Below are 25,036 nucleotides of genomic sequence, written 5' to 3'. Positions count from 1 at the left end.
ACCCAGCTAGCACAGTGGATTTGGGCCGATTCCGGCTGAGAGTCGTGGCACTCGGCTGAGAGTCAGGTGTGAGTTATCCGGCCCAAATGTATTACTTGGGGCTCGGGCCGGTCGGGGCTAATCTCTAGCAGATGATTACAAGGGCTGCTTTATATAATTAACATTTAATTATTTATTTTTCCGTATTTTCTCATTGTTTCTGTGATCAAAAAAATACAATTAACATTTAAATGAAATTCTTTAAGAGTACTGTGTAGTATTTTAGTATTTTGATACTTTGTCCAAGGCAATTGATAGGCATTAAAAACTTTGGGGGTGGAGCCTCCTGAGCGTATGTATAAAATGTATAATGGTAATATTTAACATTTCTAAATCGGGTAATGTTGTATACATTTATAAAAATTTGGATCGGGCCACTTCTGGGGGGATTCTGGTAAGATGCCGGCAAAGTCGGCTGAATTCCGGTAGACGGAAACGGCCCAATGTACTTGGGCCGATTCTAGGGCAGTTATTAATTTTGATTCCTGGTCGAGTCCAACACCCGATTCCAGACCGATTCAATCAGTTCCGGCCTCCCGGAAGACGGCCGCTTCTGGGCCGATTCCTCATTGCTTCTTACGTACTTTCTGCATCTCAAATGACACTCTATCCCAAATATACGGCCCTGATCAACAGTAGTACACTATATAGGGAATAGGGTGCCATTTGCGACGCAGCCCTTAGTCCCTTTGCACTATTTCAATCTGATGATGTCATGGGCTCTCCAGTAATGTCCAGACCTTGATTTTTGCGGAAGTATTTTTAGAACTCAGACTTTCGCAGATGAGTCTTAAAAAAAAAAACTATAAAACAAAACAAAAAACAAAACAAAAAATTCTGCTTAAGTGTGTGTACATTACTGTATTTACTTGGGATATTGTTTTTCAATGGGAAAAGTTCCAAACTAGCTGGATCTGGAAGGGCGTCTTTAACGACCCGTCATGTTCTAAGGAGTTCAGAGCACTTCTCTACAGAGCTACGGTAGCTACAAGTATCATCTACAAAGACATTTCAAAAACACGTTGGTCAAAAGAAAGACAAAACCGTTGTAAAGTGACCGCTGTCTATTGTTAGGAGGAGAGGTCAGATCTATAAAATGACAGTTGGGGGGTAGAGCAAAGGCTTGGATAACAACCTTGTGTAGGTTTCCTGGTGTGTGTGCGTGTGCGTGTGCGTGTGCGTGTGTGTGCGTAGCCACGGGAAGTAGGAGTGCTGAGGGTGCTGATAAATCAAATCAAAATGTACTTTAAAACTAAAGTAGTGCACTGGGCCTTTACTAGTCCTGTATTAACAGGCCTTTACTAGTCCTGTATTAACAGGCCTTTACTAGTCCTGTATTAACAGGCCTTTACTAGTCCTGTATTAACAGGCCTTTACTAGTCCTGTATTAACAGAATGTGCAGCACCCCCACCCCCAAACATCTTCCGGTGTGTGTGTGTGTGTGTGTGTGTGTGTGTGTGTGTGTGTGTGTGTGTGTGTGTGTGTTTGCGTCATATGCACATGCACATGCACGTGCGTGTTGGCCCACAGGTTGACATTGTGTACTGTATGTATGATTATGAGAAATCAGGTCGTAGGGAAAGCAACCCGTTTAATACCGGCCTGTGTTTGGCTGTTACAGTACGTAACTCTCCTCCCTCCTCCCCCTGTGTGGTTGGACTGTGTTTGGCTGTTACTGTAGGTGTACGTACCCCTCCTGACTCTACCCCCTTTGTGGTTGGGTCGTTCTGCAGCTGTGGTGACGAGACAACAAGGCCGTTCTCTCTCACTGGAGCTGAAGATCTCCTCTGGCGAGATGGCCTGGTCTATATGAGGACAGTCTTCATTGGCTAGAGCTGCGTTGGCCGCCTCCCCATTCAGCTTGGAATCTTCAGACAGACACACAGGAGATTCCATAGAAATAGAATTAGAACAGGAGATTCCATAGAAATAGAATTAGAACAGCAGATTCCATAGAAATAGAATTAGAACAGCAGATTCCATAGAAATACAATTAGAACAGGAGATTCAATTGAAATAAAATTAGAACAAGAGATTCCATATCAATAGAATTAGAAAAGGAGATTCCATAGAAATACAATTAGAACAGGAGATTCCATGGAAATAGAATTAGAAAAGGAGATTCCATAGAAATAGAATTAGAACAGGAGATTCCGTAGAAATAGAATTAGAACAGGAGATTCCATAGAAATAGAATTAGAACAGGAGATTCCATGGAAATAGAATTAGAACAGGAGATTCCATGCAAATAGAATTAGAAAAGGAGATTCCGTAGAAATAGAATTAGAACAGGAGATTCCGTAGAAATAGAATTAGAACAGGAGATTCCGTAGAAATAGAATTACAATTATAACAGAAGCTTCCATAGAAATAGAAATAGAATTAGAACAGGAGATTCCATAGAAATAGAATTAGAACAGGAGATTCCGTAGAAATAGAATTAGAATTATAACAGAAGCTTCCATAGAAATAGAAATAGAATTAGAACAGGAGATTCCATAGAAATAGAATTAGAACAGGAGATTCCGTAGAAACAGAATTAGAACAGGAGATTCCATAGAAAAGGAATTAGAACAGGAGATTCCATAGAAAAATAATTAGAACAGGAGATTCTTTGGAAACAGAATTAGAACAGGAGATTCCATAGAAACAGAATTAGAATAGCAGATTCCATAGAAAGTGAATTAGAACAGGAGATTCCATGGAAACAGAATTAGAACAGGAGATTCCATAGAAACAGAATTAGAACAGGAGATTCCATAGAAACATAATTAGAACAGGAGATTCCATAGAAACAGAATTTGAACAGTAGATTCCATAGAAACAGAATTAGAACAGGAGATTCCATAGAAACAGAATTAGAACAGGAGATTCCATAGAAACAGAATTAGAACAGGAGATTCAGCAGATTCCATATAAGTAAAATTAGAAGATGCTTTCTCTAGTAGATACAGACAACAGGGTCAAACACTCTGATCAAATAAACGATTTGAAATGCTCCTTGTCCAACTGCCAAACAAGAGACCAGAGCAGAGAACTGCAACAATTAGATAAATGGGCATCTAATTCAATTCAATACAACTTCATTCATTCCCTCAGAGGCTAACCTCCCTTTAATCAGTGCTGAGGTCTGGCAAAAGTTAATCATATGATGTTTAGTAACAAACAACAACATTACCAGCTTAAAGGAACTACATATAGGTATTTTTCAACAACAAAAACATCATTTAAAGAAAATGTCCATAATATAGCTGCAGTAATAGAGGAATGATATTGTTTTAAAGTGTTACTTACCCGCCAGTGTTGTGCTTGGCTGTGATATTCGCCTACTGATTTCTGCCGCCGGAGAGGCATCTGTTGTTCAAAATGGAAAAGCTGTTATGACTTTGTGGCTGTGTTATCTAGTGGAAGTAGGGTCAAGTGACCAATATAGAAAAATCATAATATCCTGGTTACTAAAATTCTACACTGTTAACTCTATTTCGGTTTATGTGAGGAAACAAGCATTTAATAGAGGAGGGAATTATTGTGCTATTTAAATCGCTGTGGAAATATCTTTTAACCAAAACCAAATGTAAAAGGCTCAAGCGTGAGTCTCCTTTATGTTACAGGGAAATTGGATGCGGGAGAGGGGGGAAATATATTTTGAATGGAGCATAGCGCTGTTGCAATTCACCTAGTTTACACATTTTTTTATTTTACTAGGCAAGTCAGTTAAGAACAAATGATTATTTACAATGACGGCCTACCCCGGACGACCCTGGGCTAATTGTGCACCGCCCCATGGGACTCCCAATCACGGCCGGATGTGACACAGCCTGGATTCGAACCAGGTACTGCAGTGACGCGTCTTGCACTGAAACGCAGTGCCTTTGACCGCTGTGCCACTCGGGAGCCCACATAGGGGAGAAGGTCTGAGAAATTCTAGGTGCAGCACCTTCAATTAGAAGACGGGGTACGAAAGCTTTATGTCGAGTGTTACATTCTGCACATATCCCAGCATGATTCAAATCAAATATTACTGACTGTCTAAACCAATTATAATAAAACATTCATTCGACATGTTGGCTAGCACTGCTTTGGACAGTCAACAGTAGGATTTGATGCATGCTACACTAGGATATTACAGTAGTAGTGGTGGTGATGGTGCCTGGACTCAGATGGTTAGTGGGTGTAGTGGTGGTGATGGTGTCTGGACTCAGATGGTTAGTGGGTGTAGTGGTGGTGGTGATGGTGTCTGGACTCAGATGGTTAGTGGGTGTAGTGGTGGTGGTGATGGTGTCTGGACTCAGATGGTTAGTGGGTGTAGTGGTGGTGATGGTGTCTGGACTCAGATGGTTAGTGGGTGTAGTGGTGGTGATGGTGTCTGGACTCAGATGGTTAGTGGGTGTAGTGGTGGTGATGGTGTCTGGACTCAGATGGTTAGTGGGTGTAGTGGTGGTGGTGATGGTGTCTGGACTCAGATGGTTAGTGGGTGTAGTGGTGGTGGTGATGGTGCCTGGTCTCAGATGGTTAGTGGGTGTAGTGGTGGTGATGGTGTCTGGACTCAGATGGTTAGTGGGTGTAGTGGTGGTGATGGTGTCGACTCAGATGGTTAGTGGGTGTAGTGGTGGTGGTGATGGTGTCTGGACTCAGATGGTTAGTGGGTGTAGTGGTGGTGATGGTGTCTGGACTCAGATGGTTAGTGGGTGTAGTGGTGGTGGTGATGGTGTCTGGACTCAGATGGTTAGTGGGTGTAGTGGTGGTGGTGATGGTGTCTGGACTCAGATGGTTAGTGGGTGTAGTGGTGGTGATGGTGTCTGGACTCAGATGGTTAGTGGGTGTAGTGGTGGTGGTGATGGTGCCTGGACTCAGATGGTTAGTGGGTGTAGTGGTGGTGATGGTGTCTGGACTCAGATGGTTAGTGGGTGTAGTGGTGGTGATGATGTCTGGACTCAGATGGTTAGTGGGTGTAGTGGTGGTGGTGATGGTGTCTGGACTCAGATGGTTAGTGGGTGTAGTGGTGGTGGTGATGGTGTCTGGACTCAGATGGTTAGTGGGTGTAGTGGTGGTGGTGATGGTGCCTGGACTCAGATGGTTAGTGGGTGTAGTGGTGGTGATGGTGTCGACTCAGATGGTTAGTGGGTGTAGTGGTGGTGGTGATGGTGTCTGGACTCAGATGGTTAGTGGGTGTAGTGGTGGTGATGGTGTCTGGACTCAGATGGTTAGTGGGTGTAGCGGTGGTGATGGTGTCTGGACTCAGATGGTTAGTGGGTGTAGTGGTGGTGATGGTGTCTGGACTCAGATGGTTAGTGGGTGTAGTGGTGGTGATGGTGTCTGGACTCAGATGGTTAGTGGGTGTAGCGGTGGTGATGGTGTCTGGACTCAGATGGTTAGTGGGTGTAGTGGTGGTGGTGATGGTGCCTGGACTCAGATGGTTAGTGGGTGTAGTGGTGGTGATGGTGTCTGGACTCAGATGGTTAGTGGGTGTAGTGGTGGTGGTGATGGTGTCTGGACTCAGATGGTTAGTGGGTGTAGTGGTGGTGATGGTGTCTGGACTCAGATGGTTAGTGGGTGTAGTGGTGGTGGTGATGGTGTCTGGACTCAGATGGTTAGTGGGTGTAGTGGTGGTGGTGATGGTGTCTGGACTCAGATGGTTAGTGGGTGTAGTGGCGGGTGAATTTTGTATGCTACGTCGGATGGTGTCAATGTGAGACCAGTATGTTAGCCTTAAAAACATCAACCCACTTGACTTGACAAGTAGCAGCCTAGTACCTCGGTAGCTCATGTTAGTCGCCTGCATTCAATGAGCAGCGCAAGTTCACGTGTGCCATGCTTGTCTAGTACTTAACTTGATGCGATAGTCCATTAAATACCATCGATAAACACTGCACTTTAACTTGCTCTTTCTCTTTTGTAGTAAAGCTGTAGTGGTTACCATAGTAACAACATTTCTGTTATTGATGCCAAATTACTACACAACAACAATCGCTAACTTCATACTGGTATTTAGTTTACAGAATCTTTTATATGTCTTTACATTACCTTGATGCCCCTTACACATATATCAATCTTCATTACATAATTATTACTATAGAGGTGTGTGTGTGTGTGTGTGTGTGTGTGTGTGTGTGTGTGTGTGTGTGTGTGTGTGTGTGTGTGTGTGTGTGTGTGTGTGTGTGTGTGTGTGTGTGTGTGTGTGTGTGTGTGTGTGTGTGTGTGTGTGTGTGTGTGTGTGTGTGTGTGTGTGTGTGTGTGTGTGATGCAGATGCCAGACTGGCTGTGAGAGTGCTAGGAAGGTGGCAGTGAGTTATGTGCTACCTCCCACGGGCTACATCTCAACCTGCTAATCATAACAGCTTATTGATCTTTTATTGATCTTTGAGAGATGAATTTGTTCAATCAGAAGTGGCCGAGTTACCTGGTTGAGCCACTGGGAGTAGAGGGAGGGCGTCTACAGACAAACAGTGAGACAAACAGTGAGACAAACAGTGAGACAAACAGTGAGACAAACAGTGAAACAAACAGTGAGACAAACAGTGAGACAAACAGTGAGACAAACAGTGAAACAAACAGTGAGACAAACAGTGAGACAAACAGTGAGACAGCTGAACAATAGGATGTTGCAGGAGAGTTTGACTACAGAGATTTCTTACCCGGAAACTTTACTTTGAAGACGTCATCGTGTGTCAGAGTAATGTTTTGAGCCAGAGCCAAAACGGGGTGGACTAAGTTCGGGCTTTCAGGAAGGAGCGGTGCTTTATGGGGCGTTGGAGGAGAGTTGATGCTGGACTTATAGTAGTTGGGTGATCCTGGTTGGGGTGCTCGCGGGATATGCTTGTTCTTCTTCTTTGGTAGCTTCTGCTTCGCCATGGCCAAGGAGTAATACATTCCAAAGTTGTTGACGATTACGGGGACGGGCATGGCGATGGTCAGTACACCCGACAGGGCGCACAGCGCTCCGACAAGCATACCCGACCACGTCTGGGGGTACATGTCGCCGTAACCGAGGGTCGTCATGGTAACAACGGCCCACCAGAATCCGATGGGGATGTTCTTGAAGTGCGTGTGCTCGCTGGCGCGCGGGTCGGTCGGGTCGGCTCCCATCCGTTCGGCGTAGTAGATCATCGTGGCGAAGATGAGGACTCCGAGGGCGAGGAAGATGATGAGGAGGAGGAACTCATTGGTGCTAGCTCGTAACGTGTGACCCAGAACCCTCAGGCCCACGAAGTGACGGGTCAGCTTGAAGATACGAAGGATCCTGACAAACCTCACCACCCTCAGGAACCCCAGAACATCCTTAGCCGCTTTAGACGACAGTCCGCTCAGCCCGACCTCCAGGTAGAACGGTAAGATAGCCACGAAGTCGATAACGTTGAGAGCTTTCTTCATGAACTCCATCTTGTCCGGACAGAATATGACTCGCATCATGAACTCAAAGGTAAACCAGACCACGCAGACGCCCTCGATGTAGGTGAGATAGACCACCGTCTCCGTCTCCTGGTACACATGCTCCACCGTCACGTTGTCCACCAGCTCCAGCTCGGTGCGGTTCACGATGGGGTTGAAGAACTCGTGGGTCTCCAGACAGAAGGTGGAGATGGACACGAGGATGAAGAACAGAGAGGCCAGGGCTATCCACTGTGGTGGGACAGAGGGGAGGGAAATGGAGAGGAGGACGGAGAGAAAGAGAGCGAGAGTGAAAAGGAGAGAGAGTGGGATAGGGAAAGTAAAAGAGAGGAGAGGGGAGGAGAAGGGAGAGGGGAGGAGAGAGGAAAGGGGAGGGGAGAGAGTTTTGGGTTTAGTGAATGATTTGTCCCAAATACATTGCTTTTAGTATTTGAAATATTTAGCACTAACATTTCTTGCCACCCATTCTGAAACTGAGTAGTTGCTGAGTAGCTGCTGCCTTGGCAGGAACTAATAGGGATCCATAATAAACCACAGGAAGAGTAGCTCCTGCCTTGGCAGGAACTAATGGGGATCCATAATAAACCCCAGGAAGAGTAGCTGCTGCCTTGTCAGGAACTAATGGGGATCCATAATAAACCCCAGGAAGAGTAGCTGCTGAATGGGGATCCATAATAAACCCCAGGAAGAGTAGCTGCTGCCTTGGCAGGAACTAATGGGGATCCATAATAAACCCCAGGAAGAGTAGCTACTGCCTTGGCAGGAACTAATGGGAATCCATAATAAACCCCAGGAAGAGTAGCTGCTGCCTTGGCAGGAACTAATGGGGATCCATAATAAACCCCAGGAAGAGTAGCTTCTGCCTTGGCAGGAACTAATGGGAATCCATAATAAACCCCAGGAAGAGTAGCTGCTGCCTTGGCAGGAACTAATGGGGATCCATAATAAACCCCAGGAAGAGTAGCTGCTGCCTTGGCAGGAACTAATGGGGATCCATAATAAACCCCAGGAAGAGTAGCTGCTGCCTTGGCAGGAACTAATGGGGATCCATAATAAATACAAATACAGCAGGCCCCAGCGAGGGCACAGGAACAGAGGCAGGGCAGACACTTTCATTAAGGAATGGCTTTAGCTGCCCCAAAAAAGGACGTTTTAAGTGAAGTGACAATGTAGAACGTGCTCTTTCTGAGTTTCTAGGCACCCTTTCCATTTTTTATGACCCGTGATCCATGTCTAACTGATGAAAGCGTCAATGCAGGTCTCTTTGCTGATGTCGCGTTTGACTTTGAATGTGAGTTTGCGTGACCTCAGCTCAGCCAATCAGAAAACCACTGTCGGCCCATCTTGGTAGGGGTCCCGGCCGTTGCCCACTGATCAGCCAAAGGCTCATTATAGATTATTATAATATAGAAATTGCACAAAAATCTATTTTTTTTTATCTTAAAATGTTCATGGGCCCCCAGCCCGAACTTAGTGCACCCCATCTGACATTTGCCAGAATTGCCAGATGGCTCATACGCCCCTGTTTTTGACCAGAGCCTGATGGGAGCCCCGATGGGCCCTAGTTGATGGGCCCTAGTTAAAAGTAATGAACTATAAAAGACAATACGGTGCCATTTGGGACGCAGATGTAGAGGTTTACTGTGATGGTAAAAACAGCCAATTAGTATGGGCAGAGTGATCTCCTACAGTAGCATAGCCCCTCCATCTCCACAATACAGTGGAGCCCAAGGTCACAGTGATGTATGGTGACAGGAACAGCAGTCAGACACACAGTGTGACTGAAAAGACCATCAACAGAGCTGTGTTCAGGTAATAACACTTCCGCCTCCATCTTGAAGGAGGGCAGTTGGCTCAGTTGGTAGAACATGGTGTTTGCAACGCCAGGGTTGTGGGTTCAATTCCCACGGGGGGCCAGTCCAAAAAAAATAAAAAATAATGCATGAAATGTATGTATTCATTACTGTAAGTTGCTCTGGATAAGAGCGTCTGCTAAATGACTAAAATGTAAATCTCATATGTATATACTGTACTCTACTGCATCCTGCCTATGCCGTTCGGCCATCTCTCATTCATATATTTATATGTACATATTCTTAATCATTCCTTTACACTTGTGTTTATAAGGTAGTTGTTGGGAAATTGTTAGATTACTTGTTAGATATTACTGCATGGTTGGAACTAGAAGCACAAGCATTTCGCTACACTCGCATTAACATCTGCTAACCATGTGTATGGTGATCAGGCCCTACACCCAAACAAGGGCACTGCGTTCATCCACCTCTGGCCTGCTCGCCTCCCTACCTCTGAGGAAGCACAGTTCCCGCTCAGCCCAGTCAAAACTGTTCGCCGCTCTGGCACCCCAATGGTGGAACAATCTCCCTCACGACGCCAGGACAGCGGAGTCAATCACCACCTTCCGGAGACACCTGAAACCCCACCTCTTTAAGGAATACCTGGGATAGGATAAAGTAATCCTTCTAACCCCCCCCCCCTTTAAAGGATTTAGATGCACTATTGTAAAGTGGTTGTTCCACTGGATATTATAGGTGAATGCACCAATTTGTAAGTCGCTCTGGATAAGAGCGTCTGCTAAATGACTTAAATGTAAATGTAATGTGTATGTGACCAATAAAATTTGATTTGATTTGATCTACATATGTGACTCTTTGTCGGAGAGACCGGGGTTCAATCCCTGTATGCTACACAGGCGGCTGGTGGCACCTTCATTTCGGGAGGACGGGCTGATGGTAACGGCTGGAATGTAACGGTATTGACACATCAAACACATGGTTTCCTTGTGTTTGATACCATTTCATTCGCTTCATTCCAGTCATTATTATGAGCCATTCTCCCCTCACCAGCCTCCTCACTATGTCTCCTCCTCACTATGTCTCCTCCTCACTATGTCACCTCCTCACTATGTCTCCTCCTCACTATGTCACCTCCTCACTATGTCTCCTCCTCACTATGTCTCCTCCTCACTATGTCTCCTCCTCACTATGTCTCCTCCTCACTGTCTCCTCCTCACTATGTCTCCTCACTATGTCTCCTCCTCACTATGTCTCCTCCTCACTATGTCACCTCCTCACTATGTCTCCTCCTCACTATGTCTACTCCTCACTAGGTCTCCCCCTCACTATGTCTCCTCACTATCTCTCCTCACTATGTCTCCTCACTATGTCACCTCCTCACTATGTCTCCTCCTCACTATGTCTCCTCCTCACTGTCTCCTCCTCACCAGCCTCCTCACTATGTCTCCTCCTCACTATGTCTCCTCCTCACTATGTCACCTCCTCACTATGTCTCCTCCTCACTATGTCTCCTCCTCACTATGTCTCCTCACTATGTCTCCTCCTCACTATAGTGGCCAGTAAAAGTATGTGAACCACTTGAAAATACCTGGATTTCTGCATAAATTGTTCCTAAAATTTGATCTGATCTTCATCTAAGTCACAACAATAGACAAACACAGTTTGCTTAAACTAATAACACACAAACAATTATATGTTTTCATGTCTTTATTGAACACACCGTGTAAACATTCACGGTGCAGGATGGGAAAAGTATGTGAACCCTTGGATTTAATAACTTGTTCACCCTCCTTTGGAAGCAATAACCTCAACCAGACGTTTTCTGTATTTGCGGATCAGACCTGCACAACGGTCAGGAGGAATTTTTTGACCATTCCTCTTTACAAAACTGTTTCAGTTAAGCAATATTCTTGGGATGTCTGGTGTTAACTGCTCTCTTGAGGTCATGCCACAGCATCTCAATTGGGTTGAGGTCAGGACTCTGACTGGGTCACTCCAGAAGGCGTATTTTCTTCTGTTGAAGCCATTCTGTTGTTGATTTACTTCTGTGTTTCGTGTCATTGTCCTGTTGCGCTTCAATTGGCAGACAGATAGCTTTACATTCTCCTGCAAAAAGTCTTGATGAACTTGGGAATTCATTTTTCTGTCGATGATAGCAAACTGTCCAGGCCCTGAGGCAGCAAAGCAGCCCCAAAACATGACGCTCCCTCCACCATACTTTACAGTTGGGATGAGATTTTGATGTTGGTGTGCTGTGCCTTTTTTTCTCCACACATAGTGTTGTGTGTTCCTTCCAAATAACTCAACTGTAGTTTAAACTGTCCACAGTCATCTTTGCAGGATGGCCACTCCTAGGGAGAGTAGCAACAGTGCTGAACTTTCTCCATTTATAGACAATTTGTCTTACTGTGGACTGATGAACATCAAGGCTTTTAGAGATACTTTTGTAACCCTTTCCAGCTTTATGCAAGTCAACAATTCTTAATCTTAGGTCTTCTGAGATCTCGTTTGTTCGAGGCATGGTTCACATCAGGCAATGCTTCTTGTGAATAGCAAACATATATTTTATGAGTGTTTTTATAGGACAGGGCAGCTCTAACCAACATCTCCAATCTCGTCTCATTGATTGGACTCCAGGTTAGACTGACTCCTGAATCAAATTCGCTTTTGGAGAAGTCATTAGCCTAGGGATTCACATACTTTCTCCAACCTACACTGTGAATTTTTAAATGATGTATTCAATATAGACAAGAAAAATACAATAATTAGTCTGTTATTAGTTTAAGCAGACTGCGTTTGTCTATTGTTGTGACTTAGATGAAGGTCAGATCAAATGTTATGACCAATTTATGCAGAAATCCAGGTCATTCCAAAGGGTTCACATACTTTTTCTTGCCACTGTATGTCTCCTTCTCACTATGTCTCCTTCTCACTTGCTATGGGCTGGCATCATAGCCTAGTGGTTAGTGTTGGGCTAGTAACCGAAAGGTTGCTAGATCGAATCCCTGAGCTGACGAGGTAAAAATCTGTCGTTCTGCCCCCTGAACAAGGCAGTTAACCCACTGTTTCTAGGCCGTCATTGTAAATAAGAATTTGTTCTTAACTGACTTGCCTGGTTAAAATGAAAAAAAGTCTCCTCCTCATCGGTCTGTCAATAAATCTATTATCTACTGCTGAAAAGAAGGACACTAACAAAGAGGTTGTTGTTACAGTAGAACCAAACACAAGCATTATACAATAGGAGACAGAGTAGCTCTCAAGTCGTCATCTTGACAGCACGACCTTGTCGCCAAGGACTCTGTTAGACGGGGTAGTGGGGAGATCCCACTGCTATGTAAATTATTTAGGTTCTCTAGGGTTTTGACTAGAGTGTTGACAGCTACTGACAGAAATGACTTTTTCGTACCAGCTTAGTAGAACTTACGCAAAAGGTTAGGAGAATTAGGTTAAGGTTAGAAGGGGTTACCTAAAATTCTCTCCCTAACCTGCACTATCTAGTCACAACCGTTTTCTAGTACAGTAGTTAGTCTCACGTCACCAAAGTGCCAAGTTTTGTTCATCACTCGTGCAAGAAGGCAGCTAGAATCAAAGCTATAGGTTCTACTAAGAATGTATTTTTCAAGCCGTTACAAATTCCAACTCTTACAAGAGCAACAGAAAATCATTCATATATACTAAGCCAGGTGTTTTACACAATGAGCTGCAGAAGCTCTGTAGTACTTATACAGAAACATTCATCCTTTGTACCCATAAGATATGGGTTCAAATACTATTTGAAAAAAATCTAGAATACTTTAGCCGAGCTTGATTGAGTATGTGTAAAGGAACTAATAGAATAGTCACAAAAGTGCAAACCCCTCCCATCTGGCACTCCAGACAGGCTAAAACAAGCGCTCAACGTCTTTTGAAGGATTTCAGATCCTATTTGAACCCAGACCTAGTACTCACAGAGACATGTCTATGCTTGTACCAACCAGCCAGTCAGGCAGACTAATGGAATGAATTATACATCTGGGAGGGGGGGGGTGTGTGTGTGTGTACATTGTGTGTGTGTGTGTGTGTGTGTGCACAGTGTGTGTGTGTGTGTGTGCACAGTGTGTGTGTACAGTGTGTGTGCACAGTGTGTGTGTGTGTACAGTGTGTGCACAGTGTGTGTGTGTGTACAGTGTGTGTGTGTGTGTGTGTGTGTGTGTGTGTGTGTGTGTGTGTGTGTGTGTGTGTGTGTGTGTGTGTGTGTGTGTGTGTGTGTGTGTGTGTGTGTGTGTGTGTGTGTGTGTGTGTGTGTGTGTTGCTAAGTGAGACCAGTCTGGGTATGATTGAAGCTGAGGGGTTCTTGATACTCCAGTGAGTTAATGCAACACACACTCAGTCATCTTCAGACCTTAAACAGAATACATAGTAGAAAGAGTACTTAGGTGATCAGTAGAGTTTTACCTGGGAGAGAGCAGGCTGGGCAGGTAACAGGTTGGCTACAGTAGAGTTTTACCTGGGAGAGAGCAGGCTGGGCAGGTAACAGGTTGGCTACAGTAGAGTTTTACCTGGGAGAGAGCAGGCTGGGCAGGTAACAGGTTGGTTACAGTAGAGTTTTACCTGGGAGAGAGCAGGCTGGACAGGTAACAGGTTGGCTACAGTAGAGTTTTACCTGGGAGAGAGCAGGCTGGGCAGGTAACAGGTTGGCTACAGTAGAGTTTTACCTGGGAGAGAGCAGGCTGGGCAGGTAACAGGTTGGCTACAATAGAGTTTTACCTGGGAGAGAGCAGGCTGGGCAGGTAACAGGTTGGCTAGAGTAGAGTTTTACCTGGGAGAGAGCAGGCTGGGCAGGTAACAGGTTGGTTACAGTAGAGTTTTACCTGGGAGAGAGCAGGCTGGACAGGTAACAGGTTGGCTACAGTAGAGTTTTATCTGGGAGAGAGCAGGCTGGGCAGGTAACAGGTTGGCTACAATAAAGTTTTACCTGGGAGAGAGCAGGCTGGGCAGGTAACAGGTTGGCTACAGTAGAGTTTTACCTGGGAGAGAGCAGGCTGGGCAGGTAACAGGTTGGCTAGAGTAGAGTTTTACCTGGGAGAGAGCAGGCTGGACAGGTAACAGGTTGGCTACAGTAGAGTTTTACCTGGGAGAGAGCAGGCTGGACAGGTAACAGGTTGGCTAGAGTAGAGCTATTCCTGAGTTTTGTTAACATATAACATATAACTTAGAATATATAAAATATAATTTATAACATATAATATATAACATATCATATATAATATATGATATATAATATATAACACATAATATATAACATATAATATTTAACATATAATATATAACACATAATATATAATATATAACATATACTATACTCTATAACATATAATATATAACACATAATATATAACATATAATATATAATATATAACATAATATATAACATAAAATATATAACATATAATATATAACATATAATATATAACACATAATATATAACACATAATATATAACATATAATATAACATATAATAAATAATATATAACATATAATATATAACACATAATATATAACATAAAATATATAACATATAATATATAACACATAATATATAACATATAGTATATAACACAATATATAACATATAACATATAATATATAACATATAATATATAACATATAATATATAACACAATATATAACATATAACATATAATATATAACACATAATATATAACATATAATATATAACACAATATATAACATATAACATATAATATATAATATATAAAGGCAAACAGTTGTTGACGGAATAGTTTATACTGAGAATATCTTAGATTTATTCAAGTCTTTGTCAACGTCCTGTTTATTTTCTGTACAAAATGTATTGACCAATTAGTCTTGCATATGTTAATATTGTAAATAAAAGCTTCTAAGAGAGGTGAGCACCAGAACATCCTGTCTGTCTCCTCGCCGTCCAATCCGCCGCTTCGGTTACAGAACATCCTGTCTGTCTCCTCACTGTCCAATCCGCCGCTTCGGTTACAGAACATCCTGTCTGTCTCCTCACTGTCCAATCCGCCGCTTCGGTTACAGAACATCCTGTCTGTCTCCTCACTGTCCAATCCGCCGCTTCGGTTACAGAACATCCTGTCTGTCTCCTCACTGTCCAATCCGCCGCTTCGGTTACAGAACATCCTGTCTGTCTCCTCACTGTCCAATCCGCCTCGTCGGTTACAGAACATCCTGTCTGTCTCCTCACTGTCCAATCCGCCGCTTCGGTTACAGAACATCCTGTCTGTCTCCTCACTGTCCAATCCGCCGCTTCGGTTACAGAACATCCTGTCTGTCTCCTCACTGTCCAATCCGCCGCTTCGGTTACAGAACATCCTGTCTGTCTCCTCACTGTCCAATCCGCCGCTTCGGTTACAGAACATCCTGTCTGTCTCCTCACTGTCCAATCCGCCGCTTCAGTTACAGAACATCCTGTCTGTCTCCTCGCTGTCCAATCCGCCACGTCGGTTACAGAACATCCTGTCTGTCTCCTCACTGTCCAATCCGCCGCTTCGGTTACAGAACATCCTGTCTGTCTCCTCGCTGTCCAATCCGCCGCTTCGGTTACAGAACATCCTGTCTGTCTCCTCACTGTCCAATCCGCCGCTTCAGTTACAGAACATCCTGTCTGTCTCCTCGCTGTCCAATCCGCCGCTTCGGTTACAGAACATCCTGTCTGTCTCCTCACTGTCCAATCCGCCGCGTCGGTTACAGAACATCCTGTCTGTCTCCTCACTGTCCAATCCGCCGCTTCGGTTACAGAACATCCTGTCTGTCTCCTCACTGTCCAATCCGCCTCGTCGGTTACAGAACATCCTGTCTGTCTCCTCACTGTCCAATCCGCCGCGTCGGTTACAGAACATCCTGTCTGTCTCCTCACTGTCCAATCCGCCGCTTCGGGCTTCTCTACCACATGCGTGTTTTCGTATAAATAAGCATACATTTAAACACGATATTTCTCTTGCTCCAACACTGTGGTCATAGGTAGGCTCACCCGAAAATATTTGGCAGGTGCTGTACAACTCCCGCCAGATTATTGTACCTCTCTACCTTTACTGTGAATTGTGGTAGCTGTTGTAATTCAGTCTCCTGTTACTATTATATTAGTTCATTTGATTAATCAGTATATTCCATGAGAAATATTTTAGATGTATATTTAATATATTTTTTCTTCACATTCTGAGCTGAGAGAACTAGGCATGCACGGCTGCTCCTCTTGTGGAGCGGAACCGCAAGTAGACCGTGGTCATGAACTTTGCCCCGTCTGCCTCGGCATTGGCCACCGTTAGGCCCTTACTGACCCCTGCATTAATTGAGTCAGAAGAAAGCTCTGCCTCATTATGCGCTGTCCTGTGTTTAGCCTTAGCTAGGCTTGAGCTTGATGACCCTCAAGCCACAGCCAGCTAACCTGTTCTTTAAGGCCCTGGCATCTAACCTGTTCTTTAAGGCCCTGGCAGCTAACCTGTTCTTTAAGAAGGCCCAGTCAGCTAACCTGTAGGGCCACAGATGAACTACTATCACAGGCCTCCAATATTTTTATTTATTTAACTAGGCAAGTCAGTTAAGAACACATTCTCATTTACAATGACGGCTTACTCCGGCCAAACCCGGACAACACTGGGCCAATTGTGCCGCCGCCCTATGGGACTCCCAATCACGGCCAGATGTGATACAGCTTGGATTCAAACCAGGTACTATAGTGACACTTCTTTCACTGAGATGCAGTGCCTTAGACCGCTGCGCTACTCGGGAGATACAAGGACCCGCATGTCCCGCCTTGGGAAATCAAGCTGAAACGGTTGAGCTACACGTCTCCCGATTCACTCAAGGGGGCAGTCTAAATCCTGTGTAGACTCCTTCAGCGCCAGGAAAACTCCTGGTATCACCACCCTGTTCCTCCTGCCGGGAACTCCAAGCACCAGCTCACAAAGGTCCGATAGGCCAAATACCTGAACGACTGTAAAATATTGTTTTATTAACCCGTCATCAACATAAGATATTGAATAACAATAAAGATCCCCATGTCATATGTGATATGTAATACGGTTCTGTAAACAACACATAAGATGAGGTGATGATGTCATTTGATGTTTCAATTGTTCTCAGCACCGCCAGTATGCCATCAGCACCGCCAGTATGCCATCAGCACCGCCAGTACGCCATCAGCACCGCCGGTATGCCATCAGCACCGCCAGTATGCCATCAGCACTGCCGGTATGCCATCAGCACCGCCAGTATGCCATCAGCACCGCCGGTATGCCATCAGCACCGCCGGTATGCCATCAGCACCACCAGTACAGCACCGCCAGTATGCCATCAGCACCACCAGTATGCCATCAGCACCGCCAGTATGCCATCAGCACCACCAGTATGCCATCAGCTCGCCAGTGTGCCATCAGCACTGCCGGTATGCCATCAGCACCGCCGGTATGCCATCAGCACCGCCAGTACGCCATCAGCACCTCCAGTACACCATCAGCACCACCAGTACACCAACAGCACCACCAGTACACCACCAGCACCACCAGTACGCCATCAGCACCACCAGTACGCCATCAGCATCACCAGTACACCATCAGCACCACCAGTACGCCATCAGCACCACCAGTACGCCATCAGCACCGCCAGTACGCCATCAGCACCACCAGTATGCCATCAGCACAGCCAGTACGCCATCAGCACCACCAGTACGCCATCAGCACCACCAGTACACCATCAGCACCACCAGTACGCCATCAGCACCACCAGTACGCCATCAGCACCACCAGTGCACCACCAGTACGCCATCAGCACCACCAGTACGCCATCAGCACCGCCAGTATGCCATCAGCACCACCAGTACGCCACCAGCACCACCAGTACGCCATCAGCACCACCAGCACACCAACAGCACCACCAGTACGCCATCAGCACCACCAGTACGCCATCAGCACCACCAGTACACCATCAGCACCACTAGTACACCAACAGCACCATCAGTACGCCATCTGCTTGCCCCATCACTAGCCCCCTGATAGATATGCACCAGTGTGACGCCTGTGAGAAAACGTTGGTACCACCTGCTCGCCATCCTGTCCTGATGCCAGAGGCTATCCTGGACCTCAGAGTAACTTCCTTGTTTCAGTAGGACAGCCTGATTCCTCTTCGACCCTCCTGGCATGACTTGCATGACAATAAACTGTTTTTCTATGTATTTTTTGTCATGTTTAGACCATGTATTGACTACAGTATGCTCAGTTCTCTTTAGACCATGTTTTGACTACAGTATGCTCAGTTCTCTGGCTTTAGACCATGTTTTGACTACAGTATGCTCAGTTCTCTGGCTCTATAGTATAAAGCGGTGTTGTTGTTTTAACATTTTTCAAAGGAACTCTCTCCGGCTTTCAACTTTCTCTTGAAAGTTGTAATAGTAGAAAGCACAAGGTGTGATATCTAAATTGGGTATTGCATCATCAGTTCCTCTTGTCACGTCAGTCATTACTGACCTTACAGAGATATTTATAACTTGTCATTACTGACCTTACAGAGATATTTATAACTTGTCATTACTGACCTTACAGAGATATTTATAACTTGTCATTACTGACCTTACAGAGATATTTATAACTTGTCATTACTGACCTTACAGAGATATTTATAACTTGTCATTACTGACCTTACAGAGATATTTATAACTTGTCATTACTGACCTTACAGAGATATTTATAACTTGTCAGAAATGTCCAGATCAACTAGTCCATGTCAGCTAACATTTTTTAGCCCTTTGATTTTGTTGTAATGTTTGAGTCACTCATATCACATTAATTTTTTATTTTTTTATTTAACTAGGCAAGTCAGTTAAGAAGAAATTCTTATTTACAATGACAGCCTAGGAACAGTGGGTTAACTGCCTTGTTCAGAGGCAGAACGACAGATTTTTACCTTGTCAGCTCTGGGATTCGATCTTGCAACCTTTCGGTTACTGGCTCAACGCTCTAACCACTAGGCAACCTGCCGCCCCGTCTAATGTGAATACACATTAGACATGGCAAAATGTATAGAATTGTAAGAAAAGTGTCTTTAAAACTGCAACATGTTCTCTGCACCACATGACAAAATGTGTAGAATTGTAGTAAATTCTGTAAACTTTAAACCTGCAAAATGTTCTCTCCACTAACAAGATGGGTGTGAACAGTTTGTGTCATGAACAGTGCTTGTGCCCATAGAAGTAGACATGGCCGGCAGGGGGGGCTAGATGTTCCCCAATGCTGGAAGGGGTTAAACAGTTAAACATTTTGGGAACCACTGGTCCTATTCTTGTCTCCTTGTCTCCTTCCCTAATCAGTAGTGATGTGGAGGCATTTGACTGTTGAAAGATAGAATCATCTAGGCATGGTCAATGTTGCTTTATCCTTCCCGTGTGTTATCAGATAGGTGTGTAGAAGAAGGAGAAGAGGTGAGGAGAGGAAGCCAGCCAGATCCCTCATCAACTATCTTGGCATGAACAGTCAAGTTATTACTCAATCACAACATCAGCTAAAATTGTCATAACGTCCACAGGAGGTGGCACCTCTCCCCGGTCGGGCGGCGCTCGGCGGTCGTCGTCGCCGGTCTACTAGCTGCCACCGATCCATGTTTCAGTGTCTGTTGGTTATGTCTGTTTTAGTCTGCACCTGTTCCTTGTTTGTCATTAGTGGGGGGGGGGGGGGTATTTAGTTTGTCTGTTTCGTTTGGGATTCGTGCGGGATTGTTGCTTGTTACGTTTATTGTAGTGGGCAGGTTTACTGTATGTATTGAACTGCGCAACGTATTTCTGTTAGGCATTAGGATCGCCGGGCTGCGCCCCGTCTATTTTGAATTGTGGAGCTGTTCTCCTTCCTTTTGTGGATTGTGCACCCTGCCTTGTCGCTGTATTTGCTCTTGGCTGTATTAAACGTTTTGTCAATGGACCTCAGTCTCCTGCGCCTGATTTACCCCTTTCCTGCTATCTTGGATAACGTGACAAAAATGAAGCCCCTGGTCTTCTGCCCATCTGAAACATTCGATGCCCTCTTCATTACTGTAGACTAGATTACATTTTCAGTTCTGATTAATGTGTAACTCCATGTATCTGCTATTTGTGTTTCCAGGTAAGTCCCCTCACGTTCCCTGATTAAAGATGTTGTAACGATCGTCAAAAGGAGTAGACCAAGGTGCAGCGTGGTCTGTGTTCATCTTGATATTTATTTTAAATCTGAACACTTAAACAAAATAATAAACAATGGAAAACCGACCGTCACGTCTTGCAGGCTTTTACACAGCAGTACAAAAATAAGATCCCACAACTCAAGGAGGGGAAAATGGGCTGCCTAAGTATGGTTCCCAATCAGAGACAACGATAGGCAGCTGCCTCTGATTGGAAACCATACCTGGCCAAAACATAGAAATATAAACCATAGAATGCCCACCCCACACCCTGACCTAACAACATAGAGAAATAAACCGTCTCTCTCAGGTCAGGGCGTGACAGATGTGATGACCACCCCACTACCAGTGTCAACTCTCTCCTGACATGAACTGAAGCCATCTTCCATGTGCCCTTATCCACTAGAGCATTGAATGTTTCCTCTTCAAGCACTGTGAGTAACCCAGCCAATGTTATTTCATTACTGTGTGAACAGTCAATGAAAATTCACTAACACAATCACATTATTACACATCAATGAGATTTTACTTCCTGCTTGGACTAAATCATTCATTCATAGCTGTGTTGTCTAACTGTGTCGGGTGCTGTTTTTTGTGTGTTTCCAGTCAAATCCTGTCCTGCCCTCAGCGGAAGATTTGAGCTCTTCCCAAACACCCTCCATCCACGATGAGCCTGTCATGTCCTGAAGTCAAGCTTCTGAAGACATCAACCCCTGTCCTGTCAAATGCGCCAAAAACAGGTGTAGACCTTACCGTGAAATGTTTACTTCTGAAAAGTGTGAAAGAATGTGTGTGTTTTGTGTGTGTGAATGTGTGTGTGAATGTGTGTGTGTGTGTTGGAGTATCAATGTAGTGTGTGTGGTTGGAGTCCAGTGAGTGTACATTGAGCCTGTTCAAGAGAAGTAGTGGAGAAAAAAATCTTCATAAATAATAATAAACAAGTAGATCACTGCTAATAGTCAGGGTGGCCATTTGATGAACTGTTCAGCAGTCTGACGCCTTGGGTGTAGAAGTTGTTCAGGTCCTCTGTGTGTGTGTGTGTGTGTGTGTGTGTGTGTGTGTGTGTGTGTGTGTGTGTGTGTGTGTGTGTGTGTGTGTGTGTGTGTGTGTGTGTGTGTGTGTGTGTGTGTGTGTGTGTGTGTGTGTGATGATTGGTTTTCCTGACTAATGGATGTCATGCTGGTTTCACCCTGTAACAATAGAAATAAAATGACTGGAACGGACAAACCCCTTCAGACCAAGGTAATATGACTGGAACAGACAAACCCCTTCAGTCCAAGGCAATTTGACTGGAACGGACAAACCCCTTCAGACCAAGGTAATATGACTGAAACGGACAAACCCCTTCAGACCAAGGTAATTTGACTGGAACGGACAAACCCCTTCAGACCAAGGTAATATGACTGAAACGGACAAACCCCTTCAGTCCAAGGTAATATGACTGAAACGGACAAACCCCTTCAGACCAAGGTAATTTGACTGGAACGGACAAACCCCTTCAGTGTCACGGCTGTCGAAAGGATCGGACCAAAGTGCAGCGTGGTTGTAGTTCCACATTTTATTAAATCCGTGAAACTTTTGTAATACAAAAAATAACTGAATTTACAAAAACAACAAACCGTGACGCAGAGAGAAACAGACACTACTCAAAAGATAATAACCCACAAAGACCCCGGAAGAAAACCCCTACTTAAATATGATCTCCAATTGGAGATCAACCCAACAAAAACAAAAAACATAGAAATAGAACAACTAGAACTTAAACATAGAAATAGAAAACAGAAAAACACAAAACACCCCCTGTCACGCCCTGACCTACTCTACCATAGAAAATCACATCTTACTATGGTCAGGACATGACATTCAGACCAAGGTAATTTGACTGGAAAACTGACTGTGTCCCAAATGGCACCCTATTCCCTACATAGTATGTTACTTTTGACCAGAACTCTATGGGCCCTGGTCAAAAGTAGTGCACTATATAGGGGATAGGCTGCTATTTGGGAAGCACCCCTAGTTAGTCTTCTGGGCATCGTATCCATTCTGTCTGACTCATTCTTATCCATCACAAACAGTTATAACAGAACTGAAACAAATCAGCCAGGCCCACCATCAGAACTGAAACAAATCAGCCAGGCCCACCATCAGAACTGAAACAAATCAGCCAGGCCCACCATCAGAACTGAAACAAATCAGCCAGGTCCACCATCAGAACTGAAACAAATCAGCCAGGCCCACCATCAGAACTGAAACAAATCAGCCAGGTCCACCATCAGAACTGAAACAAATCAGCCAGGCCCACCATCAGAACTGAAACAAATCAGCCAGGTCCACCATCAGAACTGAAACAAATCAGCCAGGCCCACCATCAGAACTGAAACAAATCAGCCAGGCCCACGATCAGAACTGAAACAAATCAGCCAGGCCCACCATCAGAACTGAAACAAATCAGCCAGGCCCACCATCAGAACTGAAACAAATCAGCCAGGCCCACCATCAGAACTGAAACAAATCAGCCAGGCCCACCATCAGAACTGAAACAAATCAACCAGGTCCACCATCAGAACTGAAACAAATCAGCCAGGCCCACCATCAGAACTGAAACAAATCAGCCAGGCCCACCATCAGAACTGAAGCAAATCAGCCAGGCCCACGATCAGAACTGAAACAAATCAGCAAGGCCCACCATCAGAACTGAAACAAATCAGCCAGGCCCACCATCAGAACTGAAACAAATCAGCCAGGCCCACCATCAGAACTGAAACAAATCAGCCAGGCCCACCATCAGAACTGAAACAAATCAGCCAGGCCCACCATCAGAACTGAAACAAATCAGCCAGGTCCACGATCAGAACTGAAACAAATCAGCCAGGTCCACCATCAGAACTGAAACAAATCAGCCAGGCCCACCAAAAACAACTGAAAAATCAATGGGTCTCCCCGACAGTTGTCAAAGATATCAGTCACCCCCCAAGAGACAAAGTACAATTTCAATCCTGAAACAGTCAACCACACACTTCCTCTGAATGAAATTAGAAACAAACCATTAAAAACCTTTTGTTGACAAACATGTCGCTCTGTGAAAGTGAACCCTTTTTGGATCTGTACTGCTGTTCAAAGGCTGTTTCAATGTAAAGCAGGCCATGCTCCTGTTTCTGAACAGTGGACTGGGTACAGCATCATCTGTAACACTATCCGTGCTGTCAAATGAGACCAAGGCATTTTTCATCAGTCGCTTTCATTGTAGCAAACTTCAGTTACATCCAAAATGGCACACCATTCCCTATATATTGCACTTCTTTTCACCAGGGCTTTGTTCCAAAGTAGTGCACTATATGGGGAATAGGGTGCTACAGTATTTGGGACAATCCCTCATTCCCTGTGATGTCCTCCTGCCTCTCTTCCACAGCAACAGAGGCTCAGTGCTAACAGAGGCTCAGTGCTAACAGAGGCTCAGTGCTAACAGAGGCTCAGTGCTAACAGAGGCTCAGTGCTAACAGAGGCTCAGTGCTAACAGAGGCTCAGTGCTAACAGAGGCTCAGTGCTAACAGAGGCTCAGTGCTAACAGAGGCTCAGTGCTAACAGAGGCTCAGTGCTAACAGATGCTCAATGCTAGCCCTCATTCTGCCACAGCAACAGAGGCTCAGTGCTAACAGATGCTCAGTACTAACCCATATAGTTTATCAGCTCGTAGACACATACACCCCCCTACGGATTTATTTGGGCAGTGAAACTAAAACGTTTAATTTGGCATTTTGGATTTTATATGAACCGACTGCCCAGAATGTCATCTTTTATCTGAGGGTATTTTCATACATATTTTCATACAAATCTGTTTTACCATTTACAATTGAAAGCACTTTATGTATCTAGTCCCCTCCATTTGAAGGTGTCATAAGTATTTAGATAAATGCACTTATACACGACATGACCAAAAGTATGTGCTTGTCGAACATCTCATTCCAAAATCATGGGCATTAATATGGAGTTGGTCCTCCCCTTTGCTGCTCAGCCTCCACTCTTCTGGGAAAGCTTTCTACTAGATGTTGGAACATTGGGGAGGTCAAGCACTGATGTTGGGCGATTAGGCCTGGCTCGCAGTCGGCGTTCCATTTAATCCCAAAGGTGTTCGCATGGGGTTGAAGTGCACGGGGGCATTGTCATGCTGAAACAGGAAACGGCCTTCCCAAACTGCTTCCACAAAGTTGGAAGCACAGAATCGTCTAGAATCTCACTGTATGCAAGGGGCCCAAACCATGAAAAACAGCCTCAGACCATTATTCCTCCTCCACCAAACTTTACAGTTGTCACTAAGCATTGGGGCAGGTTTCGTTCTCCTGGCATCTGCCAAACCCAGATTCGTCCGTCGGACTGCCAGATGGTGAAGCGTGATTCATCACTCCAGAGAACTTGTTTCCACTGCTCCAGAGTTCAATGGTGGCGAGCTTTACACCACTCCAGCCGACGCTTGGCATTGCGCATGGTGATTTTAGGCTTGTGTGCGGCTGCTTGGCCATGGAAACACATTTCACAAACAGTTCTTGTGCTGACGTTGCTTTCCAAAGGCAGTTTCGTACTCGGTAGAAAGTGTTGCAACCGAGGACAGAC

The 25,036-nt window shown here is 44.7% G+C and overlaps 1 protein-coding gene and 1 long non-coding RNA gene across 2 annotated transcripts in view; both read right to left on the bottom strand.

The window, feature by feature from the left end:
* Positions 1-25,036, bottom strand: part of LOC115196578 (potassium voltage-gated channel subfamily C member 1) — a 72,694-nt gene that overhangs the window by 39,476 nt on the left and 8,182 nt on the right. Inside the window, exons 2-4 of the mRNA XM_029757421.1 lie at positions 6,676-7,660; positions 3,335-3,394; positions 1,732-1,908 (exon numbers count right to left, since the gene is read on the bottom strand). Coding sequence (XP_029613281.1) covers positions 1,732-1,908; positions 3,335-3,394; positions 6,676-7,660 — 1,222 coding nt within the window. The remainder of the gene's footprint in view (positions 1-1,731; positions 1,909-3,334; positions 3,395-6,675; positions 7,661-25,036) is intronic.
* LOC115196604 (uncharacterized) lies at positions 21,017-21,183 on the bottom strand. The gene is made up of 2 exons (XR_003878885.1): positions 21,140-21,183; positions 21,017-21,084 (listed from the first exon to the last, which is right to left on the bottom strand). It is a non-coding gene; the product is annotated as an uncharacterized LOC115196604 (long non-coding RNA).

The sequence above is a fragment of the Salmo trutta genome, chromosome 7, assembly GCF_901001165.1.
Source record: "Salmo trutta chromosome 7, fSalTru1.1, whole genome shotgun sequence".
Classification (NCBI taxonomy): Eukaryota; Metazoa; Chordata; class Actinopteri; order Salmoniformes; family Salmonidae; genus Salmo; species Salmo trutta.
The sequence above is the reverse complement of the archived record's forward strand: the minus strand, read 5'-3'. Positions and strand labels throughout refer to the sequence as shown.